The sequence below is a fragment of the Neofelis nebulosa genome, chromosome 16, assembly GCF_028018385.1.
Source record: "Neofelis nebulosa isolate mNeoNeb1 chromosome 16, mNeoNeb1.pri, whole genome shotgun sequence".
Classification (NCBI taxonomy): domain Eukaryota; kingdom Metazoa; phylum Chordata; class Mammalia; order Carnivora; family Felidae; genus Neofelis; species Neofelis nebulosa.
This window is the reverse complement of record NC_080797.1, coordinates 37,793,362-37,810,246: the sequence shown is the minus strand read 5'-3', so window position 1 is coordinate 37,810,246 and position 16,885 is coordinate 37,793,362. Positions and strand designations below refer to the sequence as shown.

Genomic DNA, 16,885 nt, shown 5'->3' with positions numbered 1-16,885 from the left:
TGTCCTGTACACCCTGCCCCCCCCCCCCCACACACACACACCGGAAGATCCAAGGAGGCTCTCCCCAGAGCGGAGCTGGGACAGCTGGAGGCGGGGCAGGGAGCAGAGCTGTTCCAGGGCCACAGATGCTCAGTCTGGGCAGAATGTTCCACAGACTTCCACCTTCTCACCCCCCTACCTTCCCTCAATCCCCTTCTCACACCTTAGGTGACTACAGAGGCCTCCTGCCCCCTGCCACAGGAGAACTGTAAGCTCTCCCTACTTCAGGAACGCCATCCAGCCAGGGCTTGGATTCCCCCAGGAATGGAGAGCTCATTACATCCAAGTGGTCAATCATCGTGCGGGATTCCTCCTGCCCTGAAATGAGCCAGAGCCTGCGCCCACAGCCCTCAGAGGGGCCCGGGGACGGGTCCTGACCTCTCCCTTCAGAGCAGGAGGAAGGTTTTGGAATCTGAATCTCCTCTTCTGAGCCCAACGCCTCAGGTCCTTCCTTCTGCGGCCTGGTTTCATTCCCCCACCCCCAACCAACTGCACTGCCGGCTGTTGGGCGAGCCCCCTGTTGCCACCAGCCCTCTTAGTTGGTGGTCTTCAAAACTGCTCCAGTGGTGCGATGAGGTCCAAGCAGCCCAGATGACCCCTCTCTGCTTCTGCCCTCACCAGCCCTCCTCCTGCCCCCCGGCACGTACACCGGGGTAACAAGTGCCTAGGACATCCCCAGCCCTGCCCTTACCTCCCTTACCTCTTGCAACTAACTCTCAGGCCTGCCCTGACCTCCAACTTTGGGGGCCAACTTGACTCCTCCTCCCTGGAATGAATGACTCTTCTGGCAAGGTCAGCTGAACCTGCCTGCCCCTTCCAGGCACTTCCATCTGTCCTCTGGTGCCTGGCCTGGCTCATGTGACTCAAGGAGTCTGCTCTGGGGCTTAGCCCCTTCCCGACAACTATAACCCGCACAACCCCAGCAAGTCAGATCCAAGCTCCAGGCACCAAATGGTGTACTCAGTGGGCAGCCTGCTCTGCCCGTGAGTCTCTGCTTAGTGGCCTGAGGCCCTTGGTGCCCTGTCCGGCAGCCAGCCATCTCAGGGGCATGCCTAGCCACTTTGAGGACTGGAAAACCACAGCCCACATAGTAATATCTGATGCATATTAACCACACAGTGCTTCCTCCTTTCTATTCTACTTCCTCCTTTCCTTCCCCCTTTCCTCCACCCGGCGGGGTGCCGTCCCTGCCCTATTGCTGGAGGGTCCTAGGCTTGGAGGGAGAGCCTCCCTCACCCCCAGCTGCTTCCCCGCACCGTGCCCCATATCTGCATCCCATGCTCGTGCGGTGGCTAATTCTGGCGTCTCATCAGACAGTAATTATGGGGGAATCAGCACTGCTGTCATCTCTGCAGCTCGGCACCTGTCACCACGCCACCATCCCCGGGCTTCTGGGATGGGACCGGAAGCTAAGGGAGGAGGGGTGTGCTGGGGTGAGGGGCACCCGCTCCCTCCCTGCCTCTGCAGCCCTCACCTCCTTCAACCCTACCTCTCCACAAGGCACTTAGGGCTGGCGACCAGGTGGCCATTGGCCACACAAGTGCTCCCTGTTACCCAGGGCAGGTGCTGAATGCATGCATCAACGTGTCACACGCACGCATGCCCACGACCAAACACAACAGGAATGACACAGCCAGCCAAGGCTCAAATCTTGCCCAGGCCCTTTCACCTACGCGTGATCTCGAATAAGTCATTCTATTTCTCTGGATGTCAGTTTCCCCGATGGCGAAATGGGGGAAACAGTGCCTACCCTGGGAAGACGGGAAGAATGAACTATGTAAAGTATCTAGCACCACGCCTAGCTACATGTGCGATCATGTATTCACTCAACAAACGATTGGTACACATCCACTCTGTGTGGAACTGTAATAAATGAATCAGTTTAGTGAGGATCACACTGGGGCCACACTGGGGCACGGGTATGTCCTTTGGCTGGTGGTGGTGTTTCGTTTCTCTGATGTCTTTAAGGTGTACATGCACCTGCTCCCCATTGTCCTCACCCACCACCTCACTCGTTTCCTGCCCCTGAAGGCCCTCCGGTAACTCCACCCGCCCCCCCACCAGAGTAAAAGTGCACTAGTCGGTTCCACCATAAAGGATGTGACAGGGAGTTCAGTGGGGCAGGCCTGGAGGTGGTCAGGGAGGAGCAGAAGAGGAGGTGACAAAGGGGGGAGGTTCTTCCTGGAAGAGGAGTCACAGAAGCAAAGGTTCACAGAGGAGATGGGCCACGCCTAATGGGAGCTGATGGAGACACAGACATCAAGAAGGTTCTCCCTGGTGTTGGCTCTCCAGACCCCAGGCGCATCCCACTCCTCCGGAATGGTTTATCAGGTGGGCCTCACCTGTGAAACTGCAGTGGCAGGCCACCTCCCCTGGTCTCACAACCAAGCAGCATCTGCTTGGTCACAACTGAGTCACTGAGTCCCTTCTTCCCTGGCCCCATGGCCTTTTCCCCACGTGGAGAGGAACTGTGCCCGAGGAAAGGAGGTCTGGAAACGGGAAGGCTCTAACTTCTAGTCTCCCTCCCCCCACCTTCCTCCACTCCAGGGTCCGGAGCCCCCCCCCCCCCCAGGACGCCCCAGGGTGGAGCCAGGAATGGGGTGGGACAAGAAAGGTGGGGATGAACCTCAGAGTCAGTTCTCAGTGGCCTGAACTGCGGAAGAATCCTGCTCACATGAGAGACTGAGGCTAGACCTTAAGAAGGGCTTCGGGTGGCAAGTGAAATGGAAGGAGGGGGAGTAGGCCCAAGGCTGCCATAATGGATTATCTGTGTGACCTGGGGCATGTTATTTAACCTCTCTGGTCTGTCTCCTCCCCCTGCAACACAGAGACAATAGCATGGAGGCCACAGGCCAGTCGTGAGGGTAAAATGAGCTAACACCCGCTCCGAGCTTCGCCCAGCATATGGCCCACGTGTTATCAAGTAAACATTCAATAAATAATGGTCCTTAGTATTTTCATTATTGCCAGGGATGATTTTGCCCCCCAATTCAGCAAGGACTAAATGACCCCCCGACTGGCCAGGCCTCCGCTCCCTTGTCGACTCGGAGCCCACAAAGGGATCTCAGAGGTCAACGGTAACTGAAACCAGAGTCGATGGTGAAGCGCTGACCCCACCGTATCCACCTCCACGGGTGCCTCCCACCACCCCCCGCCCCCCAACCCCATGCATTCTAATAATCTTTCACACGCTTGGCCAAAACCCACCTCCGTTTAGTCCAGTCTGGATGGGCAGGTAGGACAGGGTGGTTGGGGGAAGTAAGTCTTGGAAGGGATTGAGCTCCCCCGTCTCTGGGAGTATTCCAGAAAAGGGTGGGTGAGAGAGGAGCGCATTCAGGCTCTGGTTCCTTACCCCCAAGCCCACCAGGAAAGCTGAGCCTCAGCCCCTCTGCTGTGGGTGTGGGGAAGGGGCGGTCGGCCCATGTGACAAGGACAGGGGCGGAGGAGAAGGGCTGCAGTCTCAGAGTCGCTCCTGCCTCCTTCAGGCAGCGGCCACGGGTTGGGGAGGGAGGGGAGCAGCCTCGTTGCTCTTTTAGGAAAACGGTAATTTTAATTAAGAGGCAGACAAACGAGCGCTCTGCAGATTGTCTCCGAGCAAAGTTATTAAAAAGCCATCAAGGCGGCGGCGGCGGCAGCCACAGTGGCAAGGAGAGCTGCCTCCCCCAGCTGCCCGCCCAGATTGAGGCTGAAGCATCCTTCAGAGAGATGGAGAAGCACTGGAGGACTTGAGTCCGCAAACAGCCAGGATGGAGATCCTGCAGCCCCTCTCCTAAGGTGGGGGGGGGGGGGGGGCAGGGCAGCAGCCAGACAATAACGGGTTACAGGCTGCCCGACCCCAGGGTGGGAGGGGGTGCGGGCAGAAAGGGAACCAGCAATGGGGTAGCCCTTGCTCTAGGCCAGGCCCTGGACCAGCTGCTGTTTTTCCTGTAATCTCAACAACCCTGCCATTTTACAGGCAGGAACACTGAGGCTCAGAGAGGGAAAGTGGCTTGCCCAGGGCCACACAGGTAGGAATTAAATGGCTTAAGTGAGGATTTGAATCCAGGTCAGGCTGTCTCTCAAGTCCAGTGCTCCAGTCTCCTGGTCCTGGGGACAGAAGTAGGGGGTCGGCTCCCTGAGGCCCTCTGAAGTGACCTCAGCACTGTCCGGGCAATGCTGCCCACAGTCTCCAGGGTCCCCAGGGACTTGAGGCCTCAATCATTTCTTACTTGGTGGGGGGCACACTATGTGAGGGGCGGCATCAGGTCAAGGGACATCTACAGGGCCATAAAGTACAGAGCAGCTGCCAGCAGGGGAGCTGGGGTGGACAGGGACACAGAGTCACAGTTCTGGAGCGGGGGCAGGTACTCCACAGTCAGCTGGCAGAGCCATAGCCCCAGGCTCCACAGCCAGTGAATTCAGCCAACTCCTTAACCTCTATTTGCTCACCACTTAAGCAATGAAAGAACTCTTATCTGTCTTGCTCACTGCTGGACTCAGAGCTTAGCCCAGTGCCTGGCACAGAGAAGGTATTCAATAAATCTTTATTTAAGGAATGAATGAATGAATGAACAAATGAATGAGTAATTGAATGGTTGAAATAAGATCACAGGTTTCCAAGTGCCTATAAACCAAATAGACTTGTATTGAGGCAGTGTATGGTCCTGTGTCCCATCTCCCACCCTCTGGCCTTTGCTGGAACACGGGCTTCCCTCCATAAGAAGGGCCCCCCTGCTCCTGAATCCCTCTCCCCAGGCCACCAGTCCCCTCAGCAAAGGGTCCTTGCCTCCTCCCCCCTTCCCAGCCCCAACTGTACGGAGGCTTTGCAGCCAGCACATAATGTACATGCATACACACGCACTAACTCACATGCACACATAGACATATCCTCTGCCAGGCAAGTTGCCCTCCCCAGAGTCACGTCTCTGCGGCCCCCTCCCCTGGCAAAGGCCTGGGCCCATCAGGGATAGCCCCCCCTCCCCCATTTCTGGCCCTCTAGGCTGGGGAGAGGCATTTGGCTAAGGAGCAGTGGGAGGCAGGATGGTGGGGGGAGGCCTTCCTCCTGGCTTACCAACCTGGAGACTTTAAACAGAGGGAACAGAGTCCTGGAGCCTTCCCTCCCGCTGCACGCTGGAGCCCTGGGTGAGGGACAGGAAAGGAGGAAAGTCGTGAATGAATGCCCAGAGCCAGAGGGGAGGAGTTGGAGAGAGCAAGGGGCCCAGGGTGGGGCTCCCAACATGGGATGGGCCGGGGCAGGGGCCTTGGGCCATGGGGGTGGAGGGGGGCAGGGACAGGGCAAGGCACAGCCTTAGGAGCTGTGCCTTTAGGGGTCACTGGGGGCCAGGGGGCAGGCGGGATAGAGATTGGGTGTTGGAGGAAGAGCAGGGGCTGAAGGGGCAGAGACACTGGTGGGAGACAGACAAGAGGACAGACAGCAGGACAACACAGAAAACATGAGGTCCTCAGAAGGAGGGCCCCAGGACAGACAACCAACAAGCCAGGCCTGGTTCTCCTCCCAGAAGCAGAGGCAGGCTTTTTCCTGGAGTGCCCACATAAGATCCCCATGACAGCACCTTGGAGCGCCCATCTGTGTGTCTCCCCACCAAGGTCACCCCCGGTTGGAAGGCTGGTGGGTTCACAGTCAGAGGGGCCTGCCGTCATTGCCCTGCTGACAGCCCTCTCTCAGCCCGAGACCCCCATCTGCTCCACTCACCCCCTAACCCTGAGGAAGGGCCCCCTCCTCTGCCTGCAAAGGAGGAAACAGAGGCATTTCACACCCAACAAGCACTCACACACTCGCACTCTGCTGAGGGCTGTGCGGCGGGGAATGGCACCCCTGCTTCAAACTGCCTGAAGCTCTACATCTAACTCCTGCCTCCACACCCACCCAACGTCCAGGGTGCAGGCCCTCTCCTAGCGGTCCCTCGCGGCTGCGGCCCCCCCATCCTGCACCCTCCTAACGGCACCCTATTCCCCTCCTGCTCTGATACCTGTCTATTGCCTTTCCTCCCGGGGCTCGTGGCATTCAGACCGCCCCCCCCCCCCCCCCGCAAGACACTGCGGCCGGGCACCCTCTCGGGCACAGCCTTCCCTTAGCTGGCTCAGACCCATCCATACCCGCATCACGTCTGGCTGCAAGAGTGCTCAGAGCCCCCTGCCAATCTCATGGTTCCAATTTTCCCACCGATTACCCAAGACGCAGGCATCCCAGGGAGAAACAGCTGTTGGACCCAGATGCTGGGACATTGACTGAGGGAAGAAATCAAGAATGTTCGCGTAGGGATCTAGCCCCAGAGGGCTTCCTGGACAAGGCAGTGGGGTGGGGGTGGGGGGTCGCGCGTGGAAGGGATGGATGGACAGAGGGCGCAGGGTGGGGCAGGGGAGTGAAGACCCAGGAGGCCTATCTTCCTTCCCACCACCAGCCTTGAGTGGCAGCTCCGGGGATCTAGTCCCAGATAAGCTGAGGTGAGGATCTGGGTTTTAGAAAAAAACTAAAGAGGTTTTCTCATGTACGCCCCTTCCTCCAGGAAGACAAGTCCCCCTTGGACTCGAGGAATATGAAGACAAAGAAATTACTATTTGGTGAAGGTTTACAATGTGCTAGGAAGGCTACCTAAATTACTTCATTTAATCCTGGTCCCCACCCTGTGAGGAATCCACTGTCATATGCCCCAAGTTACAGATGAGGAAAGAAAAGTGAGCTTCAGAGGCAAAATGACTTGTCCCAAACCACACACATGGGTCAGACTCTAGAGCCTGAGCTCTTGACCCCTGAGCCAAGCTGGCTCCCTTCTGTCCTCCTCAGGTTTTGGCCGTCTCCCCTCCTTCCATGCCATGCTCCAGTATAAGTTAATTTCTTAAGGACGACAAGTGGGGGCGCCTGGGTGGCGCAGTCGGTTAAGCGTCCGACTTCAGCCAGGTCACGATCTCGCGGTCCGTGAGTTCGAGCCCCGCGTCAGGCTCTGGGCCGATGGCTCGGAGCCTGGAGCCTGTTTCCGATTCTGTGTCTCCCTCTCTCTCTGCCCCTCCCCCGTTCATGCTCTGTCTCTCTCTGTCCCAAAAATGAATAAAAAATGTTGAAAAAAAAAAAAAATTTAAAAAAAAAAAAAAAAAAAAAAAAAAAGGACGACAAGTGGAAGAGAAGGCTTTGATCCAGTCTCTTCCTGCCTCGTCCTCTTCCTGCCATCCTAGGAGGCAGAAGATTCTAACTCCGGGCTGCGGCTGCAGAGCGGTCAGGGAGGGACCAGGGGAGGGGGGGTGAGCTGTTGGGTTCCACAGGAGCTGGATCAGGATCTCTTGGGCTTCATCTTTAAGTGACTTCTGGCCCTCCAGGGGCCCCTTTCCTGCTCTCCCTCCTCCCCCACGGAAGAGGCTCCAGGGAGCCTTTCACCCCTTAGCCTTCTTTTAACTTCCAGAAATCCCCTGAGCACCCACGTTAGGGAGAGTCTTGAAAGTCAGGGGGCTGGCAAGGTGAGAGTCTATGTCAGTCCTAAAGGCCCTCACTTTTCCGCAGAGCCCTAACTTTTACTTACAAAGTGGCTGGGACGGGAATGGGGACTCATCAGGCCAGCCTAGCCCTGGGTGGGGGAGGAAGCAGGAGTGGGGTGGGGGGAGCGAAGTGGGCAGGGGACAGCCCAGGGGAGCAGGCAGAGCGCTGAGTCTTCCTCTGAAAAGGCTTCAGTGAGCCGTGGAATGCCTTCCCAATGAGATGGAATCATTAATTCTTCCCCAATGAGGCAGACGCTGGGGCCTAGGGTGACGCCACAGATGCCCGCTGTGTCTGCAATTATCACAGGCCCTGGGGGTGTGGGGAGCCTGCTTGGCACAAACAGCTCTAGCTAGGGCGTCTCCACAGGGGTCTCTGGGTCTGGACTTCTCGGTTGGGGTCTCTGGGTCTGAGGGCTCCAGCAAGCTCTGTAGCTGGGGCGGAAAAGAAGCCGGTGTGCTGGGTTGAGGATGTTTGCAGAGGTGAGGCAGGCAGGCTTGCGGGGGGGGGGGGGGGGGGGGGGAGGGGGGGGGAACCCAACTCCCTCCCGGTCTTCCGTGACTCCATACCGGGACATGCAGTCAACTGGGCCAGGTGGCGGAGGCCACCCGGAACCAGAAAAAGGCTGTGGGGGAGTGGAGCCACCCGCGGGTAGGGCCTCTGCGAAGGAAAATCCGGACTGGATTCGAGTCTCCGAATGGAATGGAATGAGTTCCGCTGGGATGAGCAGAAAACTGAGTTTATGACTCAGATGGCTGAATCTTCTAGCCGCTCCCTTATCCATCCGCCGGGCTGAGAGGGTAGACTTAGGCACAATGTGCCTTTGGAGAATGAGGGACTGTTTGCAAGGGGGGCGGGGGTGTGCCCGCGCTCAAGCGCTTGTGCCAATGCTCTCCTGGGCCAAATCTCCATTTTACCCGGTTTCGCTGGAGCTCGGAAATATTCTTCCCACCCTCTCTGTGGCGAGGCATGTATTATCTCAGGGGAGAGGAAGTAGCTAGAACTTGTGACAGCTGGAAGAGACCTTAGAGATTCTCTGGTTCCACCCTCTCTTCCCATACCAAGGACACTGAAGACCAGAGTGGGCAACTAACTCACCTAACGTCACACAGCAGCAGGGAAGACAGGCAACCTGATACTGGTCCAATGCTTGCTGTTTACACAGCCCGTCACCTCTCTGCCCTAGGGGATTAAAGAGTGACTACCCTGTCCCCTTCTCCTCCCCAACAGGTCTGGACCCCTCTCCATCATGGACCCCTGTACTTTGCCAACCACAAGAGCCACAGGAGGTTAAACTGGATCTATCAAGCTCCTCAGGATGGCCCAAAGGTCATCTCAAAGGTCACGCCAACCAGTCCCCTGCCCCTAGGTACGGGAGCTCCCCACCTTACAGTACCGCCCCCCCCCCTTCACACTCTGGGAGGTTTTCTTTCCTATCTAACCTCTATTCCTCCTACTACAGCGTGGGCCTGTTTCCTTTCAAGCTGTCCTGGGCAAAGATTGGGGGAAGGGTAGAAGTACATTTTTCTCGCCCTCAAACCCTTCTGTTTGCCCACCTGCGGCACAGAGGATGAGGCCAGGGTATGCCAGGGTGGCTGGGCCCTGAGCCCAGGGCATGCGTGAGGCAGGAGGGGTGCGTTGGTGGAAAAGGAGCCCGAGTGTGGGAGAAACAGCTCTTCTGGGAACGGTCCCTCCAACTCCTCATCCCCTACAAAAGCCTGAGTCTCAAGGTTAGGGGAGGGTCTTTGCCGGTTTCAGAAACATCTGTTCTCTCCCCCCACGCCATTTACTGAGTGTTTAATACGTATCGGGCTATGTGTTGGACATTTTCATCTACGATTTCACTTAATCTTCCCAGCAATCCCATGGTCAGAAACTAATCTGCCCCCTGGGACGGCCTCTCGCTAAGACTAAATCTAACCTTGATCCCTCTTGCTCCATTTCTTCTGGCTCAGTCCTCCTTGGCGGTGGGGCGCATCTTTGCTCTGTCTTCAGATGTCCTCACCCTTACTCGGTCACCCTTACTCGGTCACCTGGCACTTCTCCAGGCTGCCAATTTTTACCCCAGTCTTGCCCCAGGTGATGGGCATTTTAGGGGGCAGAGCAACAGAAGCAGGACTGGAGGCTGGGACCCATGACACTGGCCCACACCAGACACAGGGCACAGGCCAAGTGGCAGGGGAGACGGCCCTGGGGGCAGTCCTCAAGAGAGCTGCTGGGCTGATGGAGGTGGGGACAGAACCCAGGGCAGCAGATTCTCTCTCCCTGATGACATCTGTGACCCTTATAGGGAGCAAGGGGCTTCACCTTTGGTGTGGTAACTAGGCAGGGCCCAGATATGCAATGAACTAGTGCTCCCTCAGTGACCAGCTCTCAGGTCCAAGTTCCAACCCACACATACCCAGAGCCCAGGGGCCTGAGCAGAAGTGGGCAGGAGTACAAGACGGAATGACCAGCCCTGGGCTGTGAATGGTAGCTGAAGCGAGAGGAGGAATTCGTACACCTAGCTAAGCGCCTTAACATCTAGCAGGTGCTCAGGCCCTGAGAATGGAGAAGGGAGGCCCCCAAGCCAGCTTCAGTGGGGTTTCACACACCCCACGGTAGCCACAGGCAACTGTGATAAAGTCACACAGCCCTTGGCTTCCCTGTTTGGGCCTTTGGTAGCAGGAGTGATGAGGGTAGGGATCCCCTCCATTAGGGCTACCCCCCATCCTACCTTGGGCATGTCTGGAGCTGAGGGCCCAGACCCACCTCCCCGGGGAATGCTCAGGCCTCAGCTTCCATCCCCTGGGAGATTCTAGCAGTAAAAGCATGGACCAATGGGCAAGGGAAATGGGAATGGTGGGTGGGACTCTGGTCCTTGTGGGTGGCACCTTCCCCCTTCAAGCAGGCACCATTAATATATGCAAAGCATATGCAAATCACCCAGAAGAGAGACACAACATCCACGGAATGTCAGAAGAGACCTTGGAGATGATCCAGCCCACGCCCCCTCATTTCACAGGTGAGGAAAGCGGCCCGCACCAGGCAGGGACTTGCTCAAGGTCACTGGGACATTTGGGTGCCGAGGAAGAATGGGAACGAGGTGTCTTTACTCAGAGTCTAGTGCTCTTTCCGGAGGGTCTTGTCCTTCATATGGGAGGTGGACAAGATGACAAAGAGGGCACAGGGCCTAAATGGGGCTCCAGGAAGGCCTACCAGAGACTGGGGGTGAGGGGCGGGGATAGGGCGAAGGGCTTCTCAGAACCTTCCCTTCCCACCTCTGAGCCTGGAAACGGTGGTGGCAGTGAAGGGAAGAGTGGACAAGGGCGGCAGCGATGCCTGGGGCCGCGTGTGGCTCGAGGGGCAGAGGGGCCTGAAGCCAGAGGCGCTGGTTTCCGGCAGCCAAGCAGCAGAAGGCGGCAGGAGAACTGGAGTGTCTGAAGCCCAGTGTCAGGGCAAGGTGCCCGCTGTGGTGCGGGGAGGGGGACAGCGCCCTTCACTACACACACATCTCTAAGTGCTCAGCAGCCCCTTCCGCTCGGACTGATAACTATGGCACCTGACAGACCATAATAGTCAACCCAGGCCTGTCCCTCCAATGGCTGCGGCTGCCCTCCACCCCACCCCACCCCCAACTTGGCTTCTCAACCTTCCAGACAGTCCTAGAAAGCAGGACCAATGCTGGGGGGAGGAAGGCAAACAGATGGGAGGGGGCAGACAGAGTGAGGAAAGAGGAGACAAGGTGGGGAGAGAGAGTGAAGTGCAGAGCAGGAGAAACTGAGGGGTAGAGAGAGGGGAGGCAGGGGAGGAAGGGGGGCAGACTGAAGGGCAGAGCGGAGAGGGGAGGGTGGGGATGGTGGGAGCTGCGGAGCAGAGAGGGAGGGCTCCCGGCCTCTGGGACTGAAGGACAAAGCTGAGGCCTGGGTATCAGGCACAGGAGCCCCATCGAGGCCTGGAGGCTGTCTGGCAGGAGTTGGGGACCAGGCCCCTGCCCCTCTGCCCACCTCCCCAGCGATTCCAGGGGCTGCCAGGAAATCAGTCCCTCCTCCTCTGCCTCCCTCCCTCCCTCCCTCCCTCCCTCCCTCCCTCCCTCTCTCCCTCGGGGCAGCAGCCAAATCCAAAGCCTTCATCTCTGCTTTTCAGAGCTGGGAATGAAAGAAGGGGAAGCGAGTGCAGCCCTCAAACCCGCTGACGGCCAGATTTTTATTATCTTTGCTCCAATGGGCCCTAGGAAGCCAACAAGGGATTCTTCAAAGAGCATCTGAGTGGCTCATTGAAGCCTGCACCTGCACCAGCCCACCCACGGCAGGCCGCCGGGGGCTTGGGGGGCACAAGCTGTCCCCCACCTCCCACCAAGTCCAGAGACCAGACTCGAGGCTGCCAGAAGCCTCACCCTCAGCTCTCTGTGCCTAGGCAGGGGCCACTCGGTCAGGAATCCAGGCTCAAAGGCCACACCCAGGCCTGCTGGGCCTCCGAGGCAGTCCCTGTCCCTCTCTGTGCCTTGAGGACACAAGTAAAAGAAGAAATTGGATCTCCTTGCCAGGGCTGGAGGAGATAAGTGCTTGGGATTCCTCGAAAGAGAAGCTTTCATGGCAAGCCCTAGGCCTTTCCCCTGAACTCTCTGCCTGCCCAGTGCCCACAGGCCCCCTGTCATCTCCTGACTCCCCTTCACAGGATCCCACCCACCCACAGCTGCCCATCCATTCCAGAGCCCCAGGCCCACCACTCAGGATGATCCTGAGCCCCAGACACCCCTCCCTCTGTTCAAATCCTCAACCCCAGCACCCTTCTTCCCCCAAAGACCTGACCTGGGGTGGGGGTGGGGCTCAAATAGACCCGCTACTTTAAAGAGCCCAGCCCCCTCCCTCCTAAGCTTAGGTTTTGTCAGAGAGAGCCCAGTTGGCACCGGGCAGACAGCAGCCATGCCACCCCCCACCCCCAGCTCTGACCACACCATTGAGATCAATGCCCGCAGCCAAAGAAGGAATCAATGGTTCTAATTAAACCCTTTTTCCAGGGTGGGTCCTTGGCCAAAGAGTGAAAGAGAGAGCATCTAAGGCTCTGCATCCCAGCACCCAATGCTGCACCTTGTACATCTCTGAGAAACCTGGAGCCCGGCAGGAATCAGACCATGAAGACCCCAGAGTCCTTCCCCCCTCCACCCGACCCTCCCCCCATTAAGCAAGGAGGCAAGCAGAAGGCCTGAGGTGGAGGCAGGGTTCCCGATGGCTCATTCCCAGGGATCCTTCCCCTAGGAGAGTTCCCCCTTCTCCACTCGGCACTGCCCAAGGACCACAGTTGCTTCTTCCAGATCCCCAGAGCACATGGGGGACCCTCGTCTCCATCTGAGCCCTGAGGGTCATCACAGAGAATCAGCCATCATGGTAAGGGCAGAAGGAACGGGGGGGGGGGGGGGGGTTGGGGGGGGCACTGGACAAAGACCCTCTTGTCCCCAAGGCATGGTGGCAACAAGCCAGGGCAAAGCCTTTGCACTCGCTGCCAATGGTGTCTGGGTGCCAGGCAATCTGGGTGGAGGGGGGGGTCTTATTCTCGCGACCCCCTCCCCTTACGCCCAGAGCCCTCACCCCCAAGCCTTACTTCTACACCAGGCCACCAGCTAAGTCTCTAGCCCAACAACTCTTAGCTCCCCTGGAGTCCTCCTTCCTGTGTGAATGCCAGGCCTTGACACTTGCTCACAGTGGCCCCAACACCAACCAGAACCAGCAACCCCCCCACGCATAAACCCAAACTGCCCCCCACATACATACACACGCCTAACCACGCCAGAAAAACCACCCCACCATGACAGCTGCCACCAATAATGACAGAGCCTCACATTTTCATAGTGACAGTCTCCACCAAATGTATCATCCACTCTTTAAAACCAGCAAGAAGGATAGGGACGGGAATGAGAGAAACTGAGGCACGAAGTTAGACAGCAAAGCAATAGGCTCAAGGTCACCCAGACTAAGATAGCCAGAGTCGGGAATAAGGTATCCTACCCCGCAAAGTGCTCAAACCCCCCACCAAGCAACATTCAGACCCACAAGCCTGAAGTCTGGTCAGCTATCCCCCACCGCCAATCCTCATCTGTTTCCCCTTCCCCCCAAACAACCGTAGCTCCAACATCTCCTGAAACGCCTCAGTCAGGTGCCCCCCCCCTCCCCGCCACTGGGGAAAAACACTTCCCTTAAAGTTGGGGGCTGCAGGACCTCCTGCTTCCATAGTATTTGGAGAGAGGGGAAAAACAGGGATCTCCTCCTTGCACAATCCCTGTTCCTGCTCACCTGGCTCCCCTCGGCCCCCAGGGTCCCTCGGTCCGGCCTCCTCCCTGGGAGATCGCGCGCTGCCCTCGGCTGTCCTCTCCCACCAGGCCAGGGCAAAGCGCCGGAGGCACTGCCAGGGCTGCATGGGGAGGGGTGGGGCGGGGGGGCTAGCACTAGCAGCCGCACACGCCCCGCCGGGCCCTGCCAGCCGAGCTGCGGAGGCACCCGGCCGGCCCCCTCTGCTTCCACCAGCATCCTGCTGCCCCCACCGACAGGACTCGGAGCTGGCCCGGGAGCTTCTGACGTAGCAGGGGGGTGCGTGGGAGGGGGGGGGGGCTATGGCGCGTCCCTCCCCAGCCCCGCCCTCTGCCCCTCAGCCCCCAGCGGTCCCTACCTCCTCACTCACCCCGGATGCTGCCCCCAGCTGGGGGCGCCCTCCCCTGCCCTCTGGCCTCCGCAGGGGGAGGGCTTAAGATCAAATAGCCCCTCCCCCCAGCCACTCCCTCTTATGGCCCCTCCCTACCCGCCAGCTGAGCGGGGAGCTGGTCCCCAGTTTCAGCAACTGCTGCCTAGGCTCTAAGGTCTCCAGGGCTAGGGCCTCGAGGTGAGGGGGGCGGGGGGAATACAGGCTTGTATCCTGGCAACACAGCCAACCCCAGAATGCACTCATCCCCTTCCTTCCCTGGGGGGCTGGCGCAAAGCGCCTACCACCACCGTCCAAGTGTGTTCACCCCATTCTGGGACCTGGGGGAAAGAGAGGCCTTTGAGGCTCCCCCCACTTCTCCGTCCCCTTCACGTCCCCTGCATTCTCCTCTTCCTCCACCACGGATGGACCACTCCCCTCCCCCACTCCCCTCACCGTCCATCCCCCTTCCTTCTCTCCACCCCTCCTCCCTCCACACGTACCCCTTTAAATTTTCACCCCTCGGGCCCCCTCCCCCGGGCATCACGAGGCCCTCCCCGCTCGGTCTCCAGCCTCGCCAATCCCTGACCCCCTCTGGTCCCAGGACTCCTGTCGCCCGGGTCCGTCTCCCAAGCCCGCACGCCGCGGTCCCCTGCCCCCCCAACACCTGCGCCCCGAGCATCCCTCGCCCCACCGGCCGCCGCCTCCCCGGCCCGGCCGCCGCCCCCGCCCCCGGCCGAAGGGAAAACACACAAAGAAAACAGAAATACCTTCCACTTAAGCATGGAGGCACATTAGGGAGGAGAGAGACAGGGACATGCCTTGGGACGGAGCGTTCCCCATCGGGCGGGGGCGCGGGGGGCTGGGGCCCCGGGCCGGCCTGCCTGGCGCTCGCCCTCTCGCCGCCTCGCGGGCTCCTCGCTCGGCCCCAGCCCCGGGGCGCGGTGCCAGGCGGGCGGGCCGGGGGCGCGGGCCCCGCCGGGGTGGACCAGCTGGGAGGGCGCCGGCGGCCGGGCGTGTGGGTGCGCGCGCGCGCGCGGGCGTGTCACCGAGTGTGCGAGAGCGAGTGTGTGTGTATGTGTGTGTGTATGTGGGGGGGGGCGCGCGCGCGGGCCGGCGCGGGTGTGTCACTGCGGGCGGGAGCGCGCGCGGCGCGGGCACCCGCGTGTGGCCGGAACGTACAAAGGGCCGCCCCGGGTGGCGGGGAGCGGAGGAGGGGAGGGGGCGCTGCGCCTCGCGCCCTCCAGCTGCGCGGCCCGCGGCGCGCGGCCGGGCCGGGGGTGCGGGGCGCGCTCACGCTCCCCTCCCCGCTCCACCTGCTTCTCCCACCCCATGCAATCCTCTCGCCACGATAGAGATGAATCCCTGAGGCCCGGGACCGGCCTCGGAGGAGAGGGGTGCACCTCGAGCGGGGGGGGGGGGGGGTACTTCTCGGTCTCCAAGCCCTGGCACGCCTTGGGTTGGAAAAGCGTCTGGGGAGGGACCAGGCAGGGAGGCAAAGGCGGAGAGCGGGGACTCGGGGGCCACTTTTCAGCCAAGGTGACCTCCGGAAGCCACAGCTGCCCGATGCGGGAAGAGTCTGGACCCTCCTCTGCCTCGACCGGGACACCCCCCTCCCCCGCGCCTTAGACACCTCTCTGCCGCAGGCACCCAGTCCCCCGGCGCCCCCTGCTGGGCTGTCTCCTTGCCCCCAGCTCCGGTTGCGGCCTCTCCTGCAGGCATCTGCTGGAACTGCAGAGGCCCGTGCCGGGAGGGAGGGGAGTCTGCTCATCTGTCAAGTAGGACCCCCAAGCCGGGCGCTCCAGCCCCTCCTCACACCTCTCTTGGAGATGCCACTGCCACTTCCAAGGCAGCCTGAAGAGCACCAGCTCTGCCCCGCCCCCGCTCGACTCCCACCCCCTCCCTGTCCCACCCTGGCCTACCTGTTGGCTCCACAGACTTCTCCAGCTCTGACCCGCACAGACCCTGACCCTGACCCTGACCCTGACCCCTCCTCCTGTTCTGGTTACTTGCTTCCTCTCTCCCTCTTGTTCTCTGTCCTGTCCCTCCTCTCCCAAGCTTCTCTTGGGGAGGGGAAGGTGGACTGAGTCCCCTGCCCCTTGTGTTTACTCCTGGCATTCCCAAAGCCAGTTTAGATGGAGCAGAAAAGGGACACAGTACACCTCTTCACTGTAGGACGCCAGGCAGAGTGGCAGGCAGGCAGAGAGGCAGGAAAGAAGACCCCACCCCAAGTGGCCCAAATGGCAAACCGGTTTCCCCACTTCCTGGTCTACCCGGTTGCAACCTTAATCTAGGCTCTCCCATTTTCCTGCCGCCCGCAGGCCTGCCCCTGAGCCAGCCACATGCCTGGCTAGGGGCTAGTCTCCAATGCCCCTTACAGATTAATCTCCAGTTGCAGTAACTTAGGTGGTAGGGCCAGGGTAGGAGATGGGGGGTGAGGGGAGGGCCTTCCCCGCTCCAGCAGGATAGCTCAGGAGAGCAGCCAAGAGCGGTGTCTCAGACACACAGTCTGGGCACACGACCCCAGTCGGCACCCTGACTTCTCCCATCCTGGGCCAGCTGTCTCTCCCTCTGCCAACTGGACGGTGCCCATCTTTTGGCCGCTGAGCACACCGTGGGCACTCAGCCAGCTCCCTGCCTGGCTGTCTGCCCAGGATGGGCATGGGAGGCAGCAGGCCCTGTGTAGGGGAGGGGGCAGTGCGAGGAGGGGTGGCTTCCCCCCAGCTGCTT

The 16,885-nt window shown here is 59.8% G+C and overlaps 1 protein-coding gene and 1 long non-coding RNA gene across 6 annotated transcripts in view; one reads left to right on the top strand and one right to left on the bottom strand.

The window, feature by feature from the left end:
• The window catches only part of SRCIN1 (SRC kinase signaling inhibitor 1), a 64,845-nt gene extending 49,600 nt beyond the window's left edge, over nucleotides 1–15,245 (bottom strand). For 2 of the 5 annotated variants that reach the window (XM_058702590.1, XM_058702591.1), the window contains exons 1-2: nucleotides 13,774–14,041; nucleotides 5,094–5,156 (exon numbers count right to left, since the gene is read on the bottom strand). In XM_058702590.1, the coding sequence (XP_058558573.1) occupies nucleotides 5,094–5,156; nucleotides 13,774–13,897 (187 nt within the window). In that variant the 5' untranslated portion in view covers nucleotides 13,898–14,041. Of the gene's footprint in view, nucleotides 1–5,093; nucleotides 5,157–13,773; nucleotides 14,042–14,925 lie in introns of those variants that run through there. The other 3 variants (XM_058702589.1, XM_058702588.1, XM_058702592.1) reach the window with 3 other exon arrangements.
• Nucleotides 10,394–12,017, top strand: LOC131496851 (uncharacterized). The gene is made up of 2 exons (XR_009254670.1): nucleotides 10,394–10,508; nucleotides 11,630–12,017. It is a non-coding gene; the product is annotated as an uncharacterized LOC131496851 (long non-coding RNA).
• Nucleotides 15,246–16,885: the final 1,640 nt, after the last annotated feature.